Below are 17,131 nucleotides of genomic sequence, written 5' to 3' on the forward strand. Positions count from 1 at the left end.
TAAAAGCCCAGTCAGCCCGGCCCCAGGTTGCGGGAGCAACGTCGTTGTTGGCTTCGGACCTTCCTGCGTTCTTGATCCCTGCTCGGCCTCCTGTTCCTGACTATCCGGTACTTCTGTTCCCTGCTCGGCCTCCTGTTCCCGACCATCCGGTGTACCTGTTCCCTGCACAGCCTCCTGTTCCAGCGTTCCTGTTCACCGCCCGGCACTCTGCCTCGGACCTTGCCCCTCTTCGTGTGGACTTTGCTACACCCAAGGTACCTTACCCCCGGGACCAGCACACTCTAGGGTTGTGCGCCCATCTCACTCAAGAGGCCGGGGGCCAGCGCTGTCCGGAGACACTTCCGGGTCACGTGGCCAGCGTGACATCGCTGCTCTGGCGAGCCAGAGCCGCACACGGAAACGCCGTTTACCTTCCCGCTAGTAAGCGGTCCCTATTTATCTACTTGCACCCGGGAGTGCTTTCGAACTGCTAGGTTGACAGGCGCTGGGACTGAACAACGGGAGCGCACCCCGCCGCGGGGATTCGAACCGCCGACCTTTTGATCGGCAAGCCCTAGGCGCTGAGGCTTTACCCACAGCGCCACCCGCGTCCCCCCAAAAAAACAGTTTTATCCCTCCTTTTATGAAAGATGAACACTTGCTTTGCCCCTTTCTGGACAGGGATAGTCTAACTACTGTTGTCCATGCTCTGGTAACCTCTAGGTTAGATGACTGCAATGCGTTATATGTAGGGATGCCTCTGAAGACAGTTCGGAAACATGCTAGTGCAGAATTCAGCGGCCAGGTTGCTCACCGGAGCAAGACAGTTTGAGCATACTACATCCATCCTGGTCTCACTGCACCGGCTACCAATTAGTTTCTGGGCCCAATTCAAAGTGCTGGTTTTGACCTATAAAACCTTAAATGGCTCAGGACCACAATACCTCAAGGACCGCTTCTTTCCATATGAACCTACCCAGACCCCGAAATCATCTTCTGAGGCCCTCCTTCGTGTGTCTCCTCCTCGAGAGGTCTGGAGAGTGGCAGCACAAGAACAGGGTCTTCTCTGCAGTGGCTCCCCATCTGTGGAATGCTCTCCCCAGGGAAGTTCGCCTGGCACCTTCACTATACACCTTTAGGCACCCAGCAAAAACATTCCTTTTTTAACCAGGCCTTTGGTTGATCCCTTTGACATCCTATACCCTTTTAAAATGTAGTTTTTTTGGGGGGGTGCAATTGGGTTGTTGTTTTTACTTTTTATTATGCATTTTGTGGTTCTTGTATCTTGGTTTTATTCTGTGAATTGCCCTGAGACCTGCGGGTATAGGACGGCATATAAATTCAATAAAGAAAATAAATAAATAAATTGAGAATGTGGGTAAACAACTTACTTTTGGCAAGGTGAGAGCCAATTTGCAGACAAGGTCTTGCTGCTGCTGCTCTTCAGGCAAAAGAGGCTGTTCCCAGCTTTTAGCAATGGCTTCTTTGCTCACTTTGTAGAACAAGGCAGTTCCTTTGTAATGCGGTGAGCTGTAATTGCCAAATTCATCCACCTCCTTGATTTGCAGGTCAAGCCGTGGCTTTCTCTGCGCATGAAAAGTAAGCTTGTAGCTTTTCCCAAAGGCCGCCCCATCATCTGAATATACGCCATGGGGAAGAGAAAGTTGGGGGGAGGAGATAAGATTAAATTGATGCAACGGATCAGTATTCACCAGTGTTGCATGCTTGATTTTTTAGCACATTTTTTCTCATTGGCTGTAGCGCCCTTCAATCATTCTCTCCTCGATGCCCAAATGCCACAACTGTTCTCCTCCACCACCACCCACACATTCTGAAGGGGCTGTATGAACCTACAGCTCCTCCCTTCTTTAGAGGACATCTATGAGTGTATCTAAATACAGGCAGAAATTAGACTGTTTTAACAAAGAAAAAAAAATCCCTATGGAAAACCGTGTTTTTTAATTTCCTGCTCTCTGGCGCCATCTGGTGTTGTGTGTTTATAGCGCATTCAAATCACTGTTTCTTTCCTAATGTCACTGAGTCCTAGGTGCGTTCATCTATTAGTACACTGTGTCCATTCACATGCAACCCAGACATAAGGCGTGTAGGGCCACAGGGACAGGGTTACCCCCTCCTGCATTTGTACCCTTCAGAATGGGCCACTTACATGGAATGTAGTTGTGGAGCAGGAAACAGATTTACCTGAAGCATGAATATTTCCGCTAAATCTAAAATAAACCTGCTCCCCTTCTCTCAGCTTGAACTGCTGAGAGGGATCAGGAGGACCAGAGAAACCTTCTTCACGCAGTCCTTGCAGCTCCAAGTTCAGTTCCTTGGATGGGACGAGTAAGACAGCGACCTTGTACGGATCTTCTTTTTTCCGACAGAGCACCACTTTCACCATTGTGGTGTAGATGTCTTTCTCCATATTTCTAACAAGCTGAACTAAATGTGTGTTATCCACAGAAGAGGACAGGCGAAGGATAATGAAGCTGCATTTCAAAAAGAGAGAAAGAAAATATATGTGGATCTGAACGTGTGTTCTTGGGCTGAAGCAAGCAAACAAAACTGTCAGTTGTGACTGATGCAGTTTTCGTTTGCGTCAAGTCACTAGGAAAACCATTTCAGTACGTTCAACCATTTCATTGGTGCAATATTATTATTGCTGTTATTGAATTTATATACTGTCCTATACCCGGGGGTCTCAGGGCAGTTCACAGTATAAAATCAAGATATAAAACCACAAAATACATAATAAAAATAAAAACAACCCAATAGCCCCGCCCCCCAAAAAACACATTTTCAAAGGGCATAGGATGTAACTCAGATCCAAGAATTCATATTAAAGAAAGCAACATCAGTTGGGAGCGCACTTACAAATGACACCCTTAATCCAATTTAAAAATTAGACATATTCTTACAATAAACAAATACAGTACCTCCAAACGGCATGTTATAATTCTTAGAGTTAATTCATAGGCCAGCGTCCCTGGCTACTACGTATACAAACTAGAACCCAGTGGCGTAGCGTGGGTTGTCAGCACCTGGGGCAAGGCAAGTAATATGCGCCCCCTAACATGTGGATTTGCGCCCCCTAACCTGTGGATTTGCGCCCCCTAACCCTAACCCCAGATGTTGCGGCCGGTGCGGCCGGCCCCCCCTGCACCCCCACGCTACGCCACTGCTAAAACCTATACTTTGATTATCTGATACATAGATCAATAACATTTCTCTGTACATTCTACCGTCTCCGTGTTTAAATATATTAAGAAGGGACATCATTCGATTAAAGAACATTATTAAAAAATGAATAAATCTGAAGTGTGTCCAATACATGATACACTGTGAATTTCAGGGCTGGTTTTCACATTCCTTCATTCATTTTCTATAGCCTCATAGTGATGACTTTCTTATGCAAATGCAAGCTGAGCCATATTTAGACATTACCAAGCCAAGAGTGAAGATGGATGCAGTGCGACGATGGTTTAGCCCCACTCCCAAGGACCAATGTCTTCTCCAAGCAAATCCACTGCCGCATCTGCAGATGGAAAATATTTGATTTTTCTCACCTGTCTAAGGGCTCGTCCAGTTCAAACGACACGAGGCCATTCCGTGCATTTTGCACCGCAATCTCATCCAACACGGCCCATTCTTCTTCTCTGCTTCTGTATCCCAGTAATTTTAAGGATCCCTGGAGATTCTCTCCATGCTTTCTCGGAGAGGCACTCATTGCTCTGGAGAATCACAAGAGTCAATAGTTACTTTCAAAACAACAGCAACCACAGCTTTCTGGAAATTAAAACACTTGTGAGAATCTGAAAATCTCTTTCTGTAAAATAGCATAAGCTGCTCTATACAACAACAAATACAAGCAACATGAAGATCAGTATACTAGATAGCACTGCAATTTTTATTGCATGATATACATGATTTGGGACGCGGGTGGTGCTGTGGGTTAAACCACAGAGCCTAGGGCTTGCCAATCAGAAGGTTGGCAGTTCGAATCCCCGTGACGGGGTGAGCTCCCATTGCTTGGTCCCAGCTCCTGCCAACCTAGCAGTTCGAAAGCATGTCAACGTACAAGTAGATAAATAGGTACCACTCTGGCGAGAAGGTAAACGGCATTTCCGTGTGCTGCTCTGGTTCGCCAGAAGCAGCTTAGTCATGCTGGCCACATGACCCGGGAACTGTACGCTGGCTCCCTCGGCCAATAAAGCGAGATGAGCGCTGCAACCCCAGAGTCGGTCACGACTAGACCTAATGGTCAGGGGTCCCTTTACCTTTATACACGATTTAGTACAACAAAGACATAATGTGTACACTTGTAAATTCTCTAATATATTTGAAATGAAACGAACACATGTCTGTCAATCTTTGTTCTTCTTATTGTAGTTGTAGCATATGGGTTGTAATGTGTGAAGTTTATATAGTTTTTGTGTACACAGGTCATTGTTTCATATTTGAATTCTTTTGTAGTTGTGCTGAAGAAGATTCCAGCGAAACAGTCAGATTATCCGGGATCACTGTCCTACGTTGTTATTCAATTACTACTTCGGCACCATGAAGGCCTAAAAAGTTTTACCACTTAGCCCACAGGATAGCATCTATTACTTTATTTCAACTATAGACTTATTATACTTCTACGGACTTTCAAAGATTGACAGACGTGTGTTCATTTGATTTCTAATATATTAGAGAATTTACAAGTGTACACATTTTGTTTTTGTTGTACTAAATCATGTATATCATGCAATAAGAATTGCAGTGCTATCTAGTATACTGGTCTTTGTATTGCTTGTATTGTTTGTTGTGTTAAGTTTGCAACACAGGGGTTTGTTGTTCTGCATAAGCTGCTATATAGCCTGTTTCAAGGAATTGTAGAGTTGGAAGGGACGATGAGGGTCATCTAGCCCAACCCCCGCCATGCAGGATTTTTTTGCCCAACATGGGATTTGAACCCATAACCCTGAGATTAAAAGTATTGTGCTCTACTAACTGAGCTAGTTCTGTTGTCCAAAGTGAAAGGTTAACCTCTTCTGTTTAGATCCTTGCATCCTTTCTAGTCAGTAGTCAACGCTGGTGGTTTCCATAACTGCCACCAATGGCCTATGTTAAAGCTAGCATTTCACATTATTTCCAGTGTTCAGGTTCTGGGTGCCAATGCTTGGGTAGCCAAAATTGTACCACCCATGCACAAAAGTCAGGAGTCTTGGAGGAATCACAAGATTTACAGAAGTACAAAAAACAACAACACCAAAAAACCAAAAAACCACACTTCTGTAAAAATGCTAAGTGGAAGAGACTTGCTCCACCGCAACCCCCCCCCCCCAACAATTGCTCAGTGGAGACTGAATGTGCTCAGTGAACATACAAGGTGTGACCAGAAAGTTTGGTGAATGGTCACAGAAATCAGACAGTGAGAAATATTCAAACATACAATCAGCATCAGAAACCCATGAAATGCTCACAATTGTGTACGGAGTTGAAGCTGTAACACGAAAGACAGTGTATGAGTGGTTTAAGCATTTCTGTGAAGGGTGGAAAACCATCAAAGATGGCAGAGCGTCAATGAGAAGAACGGAGGCAAATGTTGACAGAGTTTGTGAGTTATTGACGCGGGATCAGTGTTTGTCCGTCCGAACGATGGTGGAAGAATTGCATATTGCACGTGAAATCGTTACTGAGTTGTCCTACCCTCCATATTCTCCCGATCTGGCCCCACAGGATTTCCAAAACTGAGAACTGTAACATTTTACAAATCCAACTGCTGTGATGAGGGAACTGAAAGCAGTATGAAAAGAGGACTTCTCCAGAAGTTTCCAACAGTTCTACGAACATTGTATCAGAGGGGGCTTATTTTGAAGGCCTGCAAGGTTGTATATTCGAATATTTCTCGCTGTCTGATTTATGTGACCATTCACTGAACTTTCCAGTCTCACCTTGTTGACCAACTGTTGACAGGGGAAATGGAAACCTGAGAGGACAGCGTGTAATGGAACAGAGTGACTGGAATCCAGAAGAGCAGCATTCCATATTGCAGTGTTTTGTTTTACATCCCTCTTGTTTAAATAAAACCACTTTCTGGAATGTATCTGAAGCCACACCTTTTAGCAGGTTGGATGCTATTTTTAGAGGGGGGTGGCGGAATCTAATTTGATTACAGAAAAATAAATCAAATCAAATGCGGAAGCTACCTAGGAAAGGTTGCTGAGAAATTTCAGGCTGGCTTTTGAAACTCTTAAGGAGCTGAACTTTGTATGGACGTCCTGAGCTGCCCAGAGGACAAGACTTGCTGATATGGTCCAAAGGAAAGCAGAGCAATACATTTGGCACCAGCTTGGCTTGTGATGCCAAAAGAAGGCATACAAGGTTCCATCCAACCGAATATGTGTAGGGTTTACCCCTTAGCCTTTTCTTCTCCTGAAGATGTCCTGCTGTCAGAGACTGTGCTGAGGAGGGCTACACTGAGGAAGAATGGTGGGAGCCTCCCCCTCCCCCTGCTCCTGCTCCTGCTCCGGATCCTGAATCTTCCCAGGAGCAGGAGGACAGAATAGATTTGGAACAGTGGTTTGCAGAGGGGCATAGTTCAGAAGGCAGAAGCTGGGAAATACTGGATGGGGAACAGCTAGGAGAAGAAACACTGGGAGAGAGAGGGTTAACAGTTTCACTGTCTCTGGAAAGCGTTCATCCACTATCCCCAAGGTCATGAAGAGCTCAGAAAGTCTTAGAACCGAAAGCGCACAGAGGGTATAGACTCAGATTACAAGAAGTAGAAGTGACGTGGATTAATAGGGACGGAAGGGGGTGTGGACCTTAAGTGGGAGCACCGCCATTTCTAGGAGATGTTCTTTGTTCTCTTACTGTGATTATTAAAGTTTCTAACTGGTAAGAAGACTTTCCTTTGTTCTGCTTATCTACTGCCACGGGGGGAGGAAGCCTATTCCCTACAGCTTGACACCTGCAAGGCAGTAGAAATTTAGGAGCAGAGTTGAACTCCACTCCCAGGTTGATGAGCCCTTCTCATTTCCCTCTGCAGCATGTGCAGAAACCGCCTTCTTGACTATTGGTCCCGCTATTGGTCCCTTCCACTCAATCCACCAGAGCCTGTCTTCACATGCAGGGGAAGACCCTAATGGTTTGAGAGCCATCAGCTACCCTTTAACCGGCCAGTCAAAACCATTCCCGGGGTGTGGCCACTGTCACATGCTGACAGCCTCTAGGAGCCACAGGTGAGAGCTGAGTGCAGGGTGGGGACCAGAAATGGACAAACTACCCCCAGAAGAAGCATGACTTGTCCCCCCACCAAAGGTTCTATCCCTCCCCTACCCCTCCATGCACCCCTTATTGGGTCTGGGGTCCAGTAATATCTGGTGCTGTGTCACACACAAAACGTTACCCTCTCTGCAGAGTGAGTACCTACAGGAACAGGTTTGAAATATATGTTTCATTAAAAAATATTCATACACCAGCTTTCGGCACAGAAGGTCTCCGGGATGCAAGGATACATCTTAATACAATAAAAACTGGCAGCAGGAGAGATTTTAAAAACCACCACTTAAAAAACAGCATGGGGGGAGGGGAAGAATACAGTGGTACCTTGGTTCTCAAATGCCTTGGTACTCAAATGCTGAGAACCCGGAAGTAAGTGTTCTGGTTTTCTAACATTTTTTGGAAGCTGAATGTCCGATGTGGCTGTTGGCTATTGTTTCCGGGGCACCTGCACCAATCAGAAGCTGCACCTTGGTTTTTGAACATTTCGGAAGTCAAATGGACTTCTGGAATGGATAAAGTTTGTCGCTTTTGTTTTTGCTGTTTATTTTATGTTTTTGTTTTGAGGGCTTTTTAAGTTAATATGTTTTTGTGACTGTGTGGAACCCAGTTCAGCTACTGATTGATTGATTGATTGATTGATTGATTGTGTGACTGCAAAAATGGATAAAAGCCTCCCCCACATCCAAACAATAACTATCATCAGTGCAGGGAAGAAGAAAAAAAATAATTTTTATTTTTAACATCTACAATACTGTCTTATTTATTTTATAGTACAGTACATTGATTCTTGCTTTCATTTCATGGATCAATGGTCTCGTTAGATAGTAAAATTCATGTTCAATTGCTGCTTTAGGGGTTGTTTTTAATCCATTTTGCATTACTTTCTATGGGAAAGCGCGCCTTGGTTTGGGAACGTTTTGGTTTTGGAACGCATTCCCGGAACGGATTAAGTTTGAGAACCAAGGTACCACTGTATTCATATACCAGCTTTGGGCATAGAAAAGCTCTCTGGGATATGAGCATACATCTTAATACAATAAAAACTGACAGCAAGAGAAGTTTTAAAAACAATCACTTAAAAAACAGCATGGGGAAAAAAGAATAACCATACTATAAAAAATCCATTAAAAGATTGGAAACTTAATGTCTGTTGTATTTTTTAAAAATAAAAAAAATACAAATGCATAGTTTCCAAGGAACTGTTTTCTCTCACCGAAATTGATGCACAGTTGTAACTCTGGGTATGGATGCACTCATAGCCCGCCCCTGGTCTTTCTCATTCCCTTCCATCTTCTTTTCATGATTTGGAGGGCAAGGCAGAATAATTGTGATGGATTTGTTGAATGGCCGCGATGAAGGATGTTGCAGATACACCAGAGGGCTAGTAGACACCACTGAATGATAGATGTCGTTCTTTGTTTTTAACATGGAGATCAGGGATGGCTCAATTGGTTGCACCTGCATAAATATTGTGGTTTTATGATTTATGATTTTAGCATCACTTGTTGCCAGAAAAATCTACATTTCTGAAATTTGCCTTCATACCAGTGAAATATAAATGCTTCCCCACCCTCTTAAATTCACCTTGTTACAAATATTCTTTCTAGCAGGATGTTTTTAAATGACATTCTATCTATATTTAATTAGTCAACATGAAGCATGTTTTAATAAATAAAACCTTCACAATGTGTCTGTATTGATGCCATGCAGCTTTTAATGAGTTGCACTGTCACAGTATCAATAGGTTACATCTGTAAACCTAAACACACTTACTAGGAAGTACACCCCATTGGACATAGTGGAACATCCTTCTGAGATTACACAGGACTGCAGCCTGTTTGTGGAGCAAATACCTACCAGAATTAGGGGAAAGCGTGTTCTCCCTAAAATGAGAGTGCGGGTTGCGGTGTGGGCCACCAGGCTAGCCCTGTGTTTCCAGGCAGGTTAATGGCTATTGCCTAGTGCAACGATTGGCTGACCGGGTTGCTGGGGGAAATTGCATTTAGCAAATTGGTGGGTGGGACCATAGTCTTTAAATATTGGGGCTTTCTCTTTAGCAGAGTGCATCGGATCACCCGCCCACTCGCCCTGTGTTTCGGTTGACCTTGCTTTGCCTGTCATGGGGTCATCTGCCTTGGTGCAGGGGCCTAGTAGGAATTTTGCCATTTGGCTGATTGGCTGGTGCCATTTGGTTTTTGCCTACTACTTAGCAATTCGTCACAACTTGTAAGGTTGCGGTTAGGCATTGGTTATAAAAAGCTGGTGGTGGAGGGGTCAGGATAGGCTGTGCCTGGCCCTCCAATGTTGCTGGAAGGGAATTCCATTAAAGGAATCCTGGGGCTTGCCACGATTTTGTCCAATCTCTGAAATGGGACCAGGGCCAGCAAGCCTTGGGGAGCTGGTTGGGTGAGCGGTGACGGACTGACGCTCAGCTCAACTGATCCCCAACATTGTCTTTCCCTTCAGAACAGTGGTTCGCAAACTTTTTTCTCTGGGCCACACTTTCAGAATAAACATTTGCTCGCACCACATTGAATTTCTTATTGATAAGAAATACCTTGAAAAACACCAAGATTGTCTTCAGTATCACTTAATGCTCTTGCTCTCATTTTGATACTATACTATACTATACTATACTATACTATACTATACTATACTATACTGTGGTACCTTCAGGTTACAGACTCCGCTAACCCAGAAATATTACCTCAGGTTAAGAACTTTGCTTCAGGATGAGAACAGAAATCGCGCAGCTGCGGCGCGGTAGCAGCGGGAGGCCCCATTAGCTAAAGTGGTGCTTCAGGTTAAGAACAGTTTCAGGTTAAGAATGGACCTCCGGAATGAATTAAGTTCTTAACCCGAGGTACCACTGTACTATATTACAGTCAAACCTTGGTTTCCGAATGCCTCCATTTTGGAACGTTTCAGCTCCCAAACGCCGAAAACCCAGAAGTAACTGCTCTGTTTTTTGAACAATTTTCAGAAGCCGAACGTGCTATGCAGCTTCCATTTTGAGTTTCCCTATTGTATTGAGGAGGCTTCCGCTTTCAGTTTTCAGTTATTGAATATTTCGGAAGTCGAATGGTCTTCTGGAACGAATTAAGTTTGACAACCGAGGTTTGACTGTAGAATGAAATGTTCAAATGTTTGTTTGACTGTCCTTGAAGCTTCCTGCTCCACTTGCATTCCTCTCCTGCCACACCAGTGTGATGCACCACACCCTTTGAATGCCACTGCAATAATAATAATAATAATAATAACAACAACAACAACAACAACAACAACAACAACTTTTATTTGTATCCTGCCTCCCTGGCTGAAACTGGGCTCAGGGCGGCTAACATCAAATATATAACATTGACATAAAATTAAATAATAATTAAATTACCTCCTTAAAAAAAAGTCAGGATCAAATTAAAATCTAATAATAGAGAATAACACCAGCAAAGTGGTACTCCTTGACCCACAGACAACTGCAATCCGAAGTCCTGTTCAGCAGCTCATTTTGTTGGCAGTGGGAGGGCACTTTCAGAAGGTCAAGGGAAGGTTGTGCCAATCCCCAGCCCTTGGGCTGTTTTCAAGTTCTCCATTTTGAGATGCATCATTTCACTAAAAATAACAGTCCAAATACTTGCCATTTTTACCAAATCCATCCTTTCCTCTGATTTAAGACCACTATGAAGTAACTCATGCGGCTGTTCTCCTGTTACGCATGACAAAAGCTCACTGACTGAACAGAACGATGGCCACAGGCCATGACCCAATGCTCTCATGTACATACAAGGACTTCCCTTTTCTATAAGCGAATGAATGGCCTGGATGCACAGAGGGGAATCCCCCTTCTCTCCATGGAGAACTTCCCTTTATACTTCTGGCAGATGGGACTGAGTTCCTGAGGGCATCTGCCGAATGGAATGAGCAACAACTTCTGCTCTTGTTTTGCTGCATACTGTAAAGCGAAATGTAGATTAGAACAGGCAACAGAGAACAACCAACTGCCAAAGCACGTGGAATATAAAGAATTCATTTGAGTCAGATTATCTCTTATTGGTTTACTAATTAAATGCACACCAAATGGTTGGAATATTTGCAGAGCAGCTGCGCTAGCTGTTGCTCCCTTCCTTATAATAATTATTGTTCCAGTTCTGTTAAGCATGGCAGCAGGCCTGGCCCATCTATGAGGCAAGGGTAGGCAACTGTCTCAGGCAGCAGAATCCACAGGGGCAGCAAATCTCAGTGTATTTGTTCCTGATATAGTTCTTCCCTCACCTATTCTTCCCTGGCGGAAAGGAGAGGTGCCAATTTTGGGGTCTGCCTCAGGTGTCAAAATATCTTGGGCCGGCCCTGCCTGGAAATCTTTCCTCACTTTATTTAGTTAGAGTTACTGGGCAACCATGGAAATAGGTAGGATAGGAGGGTGTGGGTTGGTGCGGCGACTGTTGGTGCAATTGAGGCCTCCCCGAAACAGGGAGCAACATTGCTATAGCGTGTTCTCCTTCATGGAGAGCACGGGTTGCAGTGGGGGCTGACAAGACACACCAAAATTGTGGGGTGGGCTAATTGTTCATTGGCCACGGTTGCGATTGGGCTTCCCTTGTTTTTAGGAAGAAGTTAATGTTGCCATTTTGTGATTGACAGCTAGTAACCTTAAAACTCCCTGCACGAAGCGTAGAGCTTCCTCTTTTCGCCCCGTGCATCGGATTGCCAGTCTCCCCCCTATATTTAGGGTTGTTCTCATTGACCTTGCTACGCCTGTCATGGGGTTGTCTGCTTTGGGGCAGGGGCCCGGTAGGAATTTTGTCCATCTGGCTGATTGGCTGGTGCCATCTGGTTTTTGTCTACTGCGTAGCAAATTGTCACAACTTGTAAGGTTGTGGTTAGGCATTGGTTTTATGGAACTGGTTGGTTGAGAGGCATGGATTGGCTGTGCCTGTCCCTCTAATGCTGCTGCTGCAAGGGTATTCCGTTAAAGGAATACAGGGACTCACCATTGCTTTTGTCCAAACCCTGTCAAGGGGCTAGGGCCATGCAAGAGCCCCTGGTTGCATTTGGGGCTGAGGGCAGGTTCCCTGCTCTGTCGCTATCCCCAAAATGTATTCCCCTTTTCTGGCTCTCGCAAGCTTGCGAAATGTCAGTCTGTCCCCACTGGGGGCAGATAGTTGCAACCAATGCAAACACTCACATTTTTGTATTTTAATAAAGTTTTGGCCAAAATTATGCCAAAAACCTTAAACAAAATTTCTGTGTGATGTGTGAGTTATTTGGGGTGGCTTGGGGACCTCGACACACAATTGTCAGAGCTCTTTCCAAGTACGAGTCCTTAGGGAACAACGGACATGAAGAGCTCTTTCGTCTGCAGGTTATCCAAACACAGTACATCATGCTGCTTGCCCATTCCGGCGGTACCTTGTCCAACCAACATCAGCAAAGTGTCTCAGGAGGAGAAAGCAAGCACACAGACAGGCTCCCAGAATTGTAGGGCATGATGGAAGAAGAAGAGTTTGGATTTGATATCCCGCCTTCCACTCCCTTTAAGGAGTCTCAAAGCGGCTAACATTCTCCTTTCCCTTCCTCCCCCACAACAAACACTCTGTGAGGTGAGTGGGGCTGCGAGACTTCAAAGAAGTGTGACTGGCCCAAGGTCGCCCAGCAGCTGCATGTGGAGGAGCGGAGATGCGAACCTGGTTCCCCAGATTATGAGACTACCGCTCTTAACCACTACACCACACTGGCTCTGTGATTGAATGATAAAGACGACAGACAAACCCAAAATACCTCCCAGGAAAAATGCAGCCACGCAGGAGCTGAACAACAAACTGCATAGTTAACATTGCAGGATAAATACGCAATGGTAAATGTCTAGCCGTTCTTTCCCAAGCTTTTACTGCCACCCAGGGATGAAGTGAATGACAGCCTCTATTTCTCAATATCAAGAATCCCTTAACAGGAACAGCAACAACATAGGCTCCTAGCCACTGTACTAAAAGGAAGATGGACAACAAATTGGCAGTTGCATTTATGAATTGCTTGAGATCTTGCCCAGAGTCTAAAGAAATGCACAATTAGTTCTACATTGTTGGAGTTTGTTTCTTGAATGGTAGCCTGCCATGCCACATAGCAATACCCTTTTGAAACCAAGGGCCAAAATCCATCTTTTATTGTGCTGTTAGCAGCCATGACTGGTTGTTGCTTTTTAATACCAGCCATTGGGGGGGGGGCAGGTTAGGGATCACAGCATACAGGGAGGTTTTTGTATGAGGATCATTCCTCCCCAGGAATGATTCTCATACCAAAAAAGAAAATCTATCTTTGGGGTTGGGAAAAGCTCCCATTAGTATTAATAGAAGTCCCTCAAGGTCCATTATCATGCAAGTCAGGATCAGGATAATGGCTGGAGAGAGGCAGGTTGAGTCTCACTTGCACCCATGATGTGGTCTCAATGTTAATTGCACCTGCAAAGCCATGCCTAGTTTTACATTTTTAAAGCACACACACATGCGCAAGGCAATAAAAATAAAGTTTAGTTTGGTCCTGAAAGGCCTTTCAAAAGCAGTTTGTTATATGGCACAGAGGTCACTTGTTTAAAGACCTACATTGGCTCCCAGTACGTTTCTGAGCACAAGTCAAAGTGTTGGTGCTGACCTTGAAAGTCCTAAACGGCCTCGGACCAGTATACCTGAAGGAGCGTCTCCACCCCCATCATTCAGCCCAGACATTGAGGTCCAGCGCTGAGAGCCTTCTGGTGGTTCCCTCCCTGTGAGAAGTGAGGTTACAGGGAACAAGACAGAGGACCTTCTCGGTAGTGGCACCTGCCCTGGTGAATGCCCTCCCATATGATGTCAAGGAAATAAACAGCTGACTTTTAGAATACAGTGCTACCTCTGGTTAAGAACTTAATTCGTTCCGGAGGTCCGTTCTTAACCTGAAACTGTTCTTAACCTGTACATCTGAAGGCAGCCCTGTTTAGGGAAGCTTTTAATGTTTGCTGTTTCATCGTGTTTTTAATATTCTGTTGGGAGCCTCCCAGAGTGGCTGGGCAAACCCAGCCAGATGGGTGGGGTATAAATAAATAAATAATAATAATAATAATAATAATAATAATAATACAGTGGTACCTCAGGTTAAGTACTTAATGTGTTCCGGAGGTCCGTTCTTAACCTGAAACTGTTCTTAACCTGAAGCACCACTTTAGCTAATGGGGCCTCCTGCTGCCGTTGCGCTGCCGGGTTAGCAGAGTGTGTAACCCGAAGCGTATGTAATCTGAAGCGTATGTAACCTGAGGTACCACTGTATTAATATTAAAGAAGGGGAAAAAAAACCAAAACTTTGCAGACTCTTTCCTTCACTGATTGCTAACCTTAGGTGTCTAAAGTCATATGGAATAGAAACCATGCCATACTTTCTTCCTACACCTGGGTTGTAAGGGGAATGCCCAAACTCAATTCCCTGAAAATGATTTTTTTTAAAAAAAGTTATATGGACGTTATATGGCAGGTTCCATCTACAGGACCTCTCAGTCATGGCCCACGAACTAAACTGTGCTCCATTCCGCAGCTGAGCTTCCCCAATATGGCCATGCAGAAACAAATCTTTTCTTGGGTATCAGGTTACTGTAGGTCTTCGCTATGTTCTGAACAGCCACAGCTCTGTGAGCCCTGAGTGTGGGGCACCATTTTTCTACTCTGGGGGGTGGAAATAGGGGGTTTGATCCTCCCAGCTGGCTCTCACAAGAACCCAGAGGAGGATGAGGGATCTCATGAGGGCTTTAGGTGGACAGAGCAGCCAAGAGCCATTCCACCGCTGGAACCATTTTGCCCATGAGCTACTCCTACTCATTTTGGGCTTTGGCCCAGCTTCTCCTATAGCCATTCCCTGATCTCTGCTAATAAAGCAAGGTGTTTCTTAGAGCCAAAGACTTCATTGTGCATCTTATAACTGCAGCATGTCTTGCTGTTGCTAGACCCTGGAGGACATTAAACGTGAACCTATATAAAGTTTGGTATGCTTAAAGGTAAAGGTAAAGGTACCCCTGCCCGTACGGGCCAGTCTTGACAGACTCTAGGGTTGTGCGCCCATCTCACTCAAGAGGCCGAGGGCCAGAGCTGTCCGAAGACACTTCCGGGTCACGTGGCCAGCGTGACATCGCAGCTCTGGCGAGCCAGAGCCGCACACGGAAACGCCGTTTACCTTCCCGCTAGTAAGCGGTCCCTATTTATCTACTTGCACCCGAGAGTGCTTTCGAACTGCTAGGTTGGCAGGCGCTGGGACCAAACAACGGGAGCGCACCCCGCCGCGGGGATTCGAACCGCCGGCCTTTCGATCGGCAAGCCCTAGGCGCTGAGGCTTTAACCCACAGCGCCACCCGCGTCCCATTGGTATGCTTATGTCTGGGAATTAATTTTGATGGAAAAGTTAACAGAAAGGGTACGTGGACGAAAACAACGTGAGAAACTACATAACTTTTACATAACGTGGTCCTCCTTTATTACATATGCATCAAAGAAAGAACATGCATTTAAACCACCTAAGACACATGGGAGCATGTGGAATGATATTTCTTAAACCAGCAACTGTAGAAATATTTTTTTATTTGATTATATTACTAATGTAATTACCTGGACGTAGATGGGGCTGTTTTTTGGGGGGGGGGCTGTTAGGGGAAAACTGTATCGGATTGCTTGTATTTGATTATATGTTGTTCTTATATTCAACTAATAAAATATTCCAAAAAATAAAAAAGCAAGGTGTTTATACCCTTTTGCCCCCAGCAATTTTTTTTTTTAAGCATACCTTTAGGTGCATTGTTACTCGAGAACTAAAAGTTGACGGAGGCCAGCAAAATGAAATTCTGGGATCCATACTTAGCTTTCGTGAAAGTCCTTTCTTTGGAATGGTGACTGTTTCCGTCTTTAAGCATGAGACCACCGAAAAAAGGCCAAGCTGGCTGGTTTTCACCTCCGCAAAAGTCCCCTGTGTGATAGAAATTAGTGAAAAATGCTGAAGTGGATAACGATAAATGAATTCTAACCTGTATGCCAGCATGAATCAGAGGTATAAAAGGGAAGTAACCTGAGAGTTAACAACCACAGTGAAAGATTGCTTTCTCCGTTCTGTTTCCGGGCAACTTTATCTGACAGCCACAGAAATGTAGCTGCTTTGCAGTTTTAGCTACCGCAGAGATATGAGTATCACTTCCTGTGGTCTCTTCCCTCACTGCTTTGGTAATATATCTGAAATATACTCAGAGTCTAGAGTGGATTTCATGCTTTTTATTCAGCTCATAGTGGATAGCGGTGAGGAGGAATGAAAGTTTCCCCAAACTATCTGCTTTATATACATTATTTACACAATGGGTTGCACGTGATTGGCTAATTCCAGAATTCTCCTGTAGGCCAATCAGGTTGTGGATTCACTTCCACCTGTAGCTGGATTGGGTGGCTCCTGCAGACCAATCATACTGCTGCATTGTTCTAGGACCAATCAGACTGCTGCATTCTGAATCCTATTGTTCTAGGACCAATCAGACTGCTGCATTTTGGATCCTATTCAACTCAGTACATAACAATATCAAATAAGGAGCAATTATGTTGGGGGCTGCCCAGACTCGGCAGCAGCACCTGGCATCCGGGTGCAGTTGTTTGAGACCCAGTAGACCGAGTGCGGATCTCTGCCCTGCTAGTGGGATCTGTGAACCTCCATTTTAATTTCCCCAATGCTTTGAGGTGACATTAATGGCAGCCCCTGGTTGGTCAATATTTACATTATATAAAGATATTTCTTATTCTAAATCAGCATTTCTCAGGGATTCGAACCACCGACCTTCTGATCAGCAAGCCCAACAGGCTCAGTGGTTTAGACCACAGTGCCACCCGCATTCCCT

The 17,131-nt window shown here is 44.7% G+C and overlaps 1 protein-coding gene across 1 annotated transcript in view; it reads right to left on the reverse strand.

Moving 5' to 3' along the window:
• DTHD1 (death domain containing 1) overlaps positions 1-17,131 on the reverse strand; it is a 33,994-nt gene that overhangs the window by 11,329 nt on the left and 5,534 nt on the right. The window contains exons 4-8 of the mRNA XM_083458113.1: positions 16,042-16,221; positions 8,465-8,709; positions 3,549-3,713; positions 2,182-2,471; positions 1,371-1,615 (exon numbers count right to left, since the gene is read on the reverse strand). Coding sequence (XP_083314239.1) covers positions 1,371-1,615; positions 2,182-2,471; positions 3,549-3,713; positions 8,465-8,709; positions 16,042-16,221 — 1,125 coding nt within the window. The remainder of the gene's footprint in view (positions 1-1,370; positions 1,616-2,181; positions 2,472-3,548; positions 3,714-8,464; positions 8,710-16,041; positions 16,222-17,131) is intronic.

This window comes from Podarcis tiliguerta (assembly GCF_965153285.1).
Source record: "Podarcis tiliguerta genome assembly, chromosome: 9".
Lineage (NCBI taxonomy): Eukaryota > Metazoa > Chordata > Lepidosauria > Squamata > Lacertidae > Podarcis > Podarcis tiliguerta.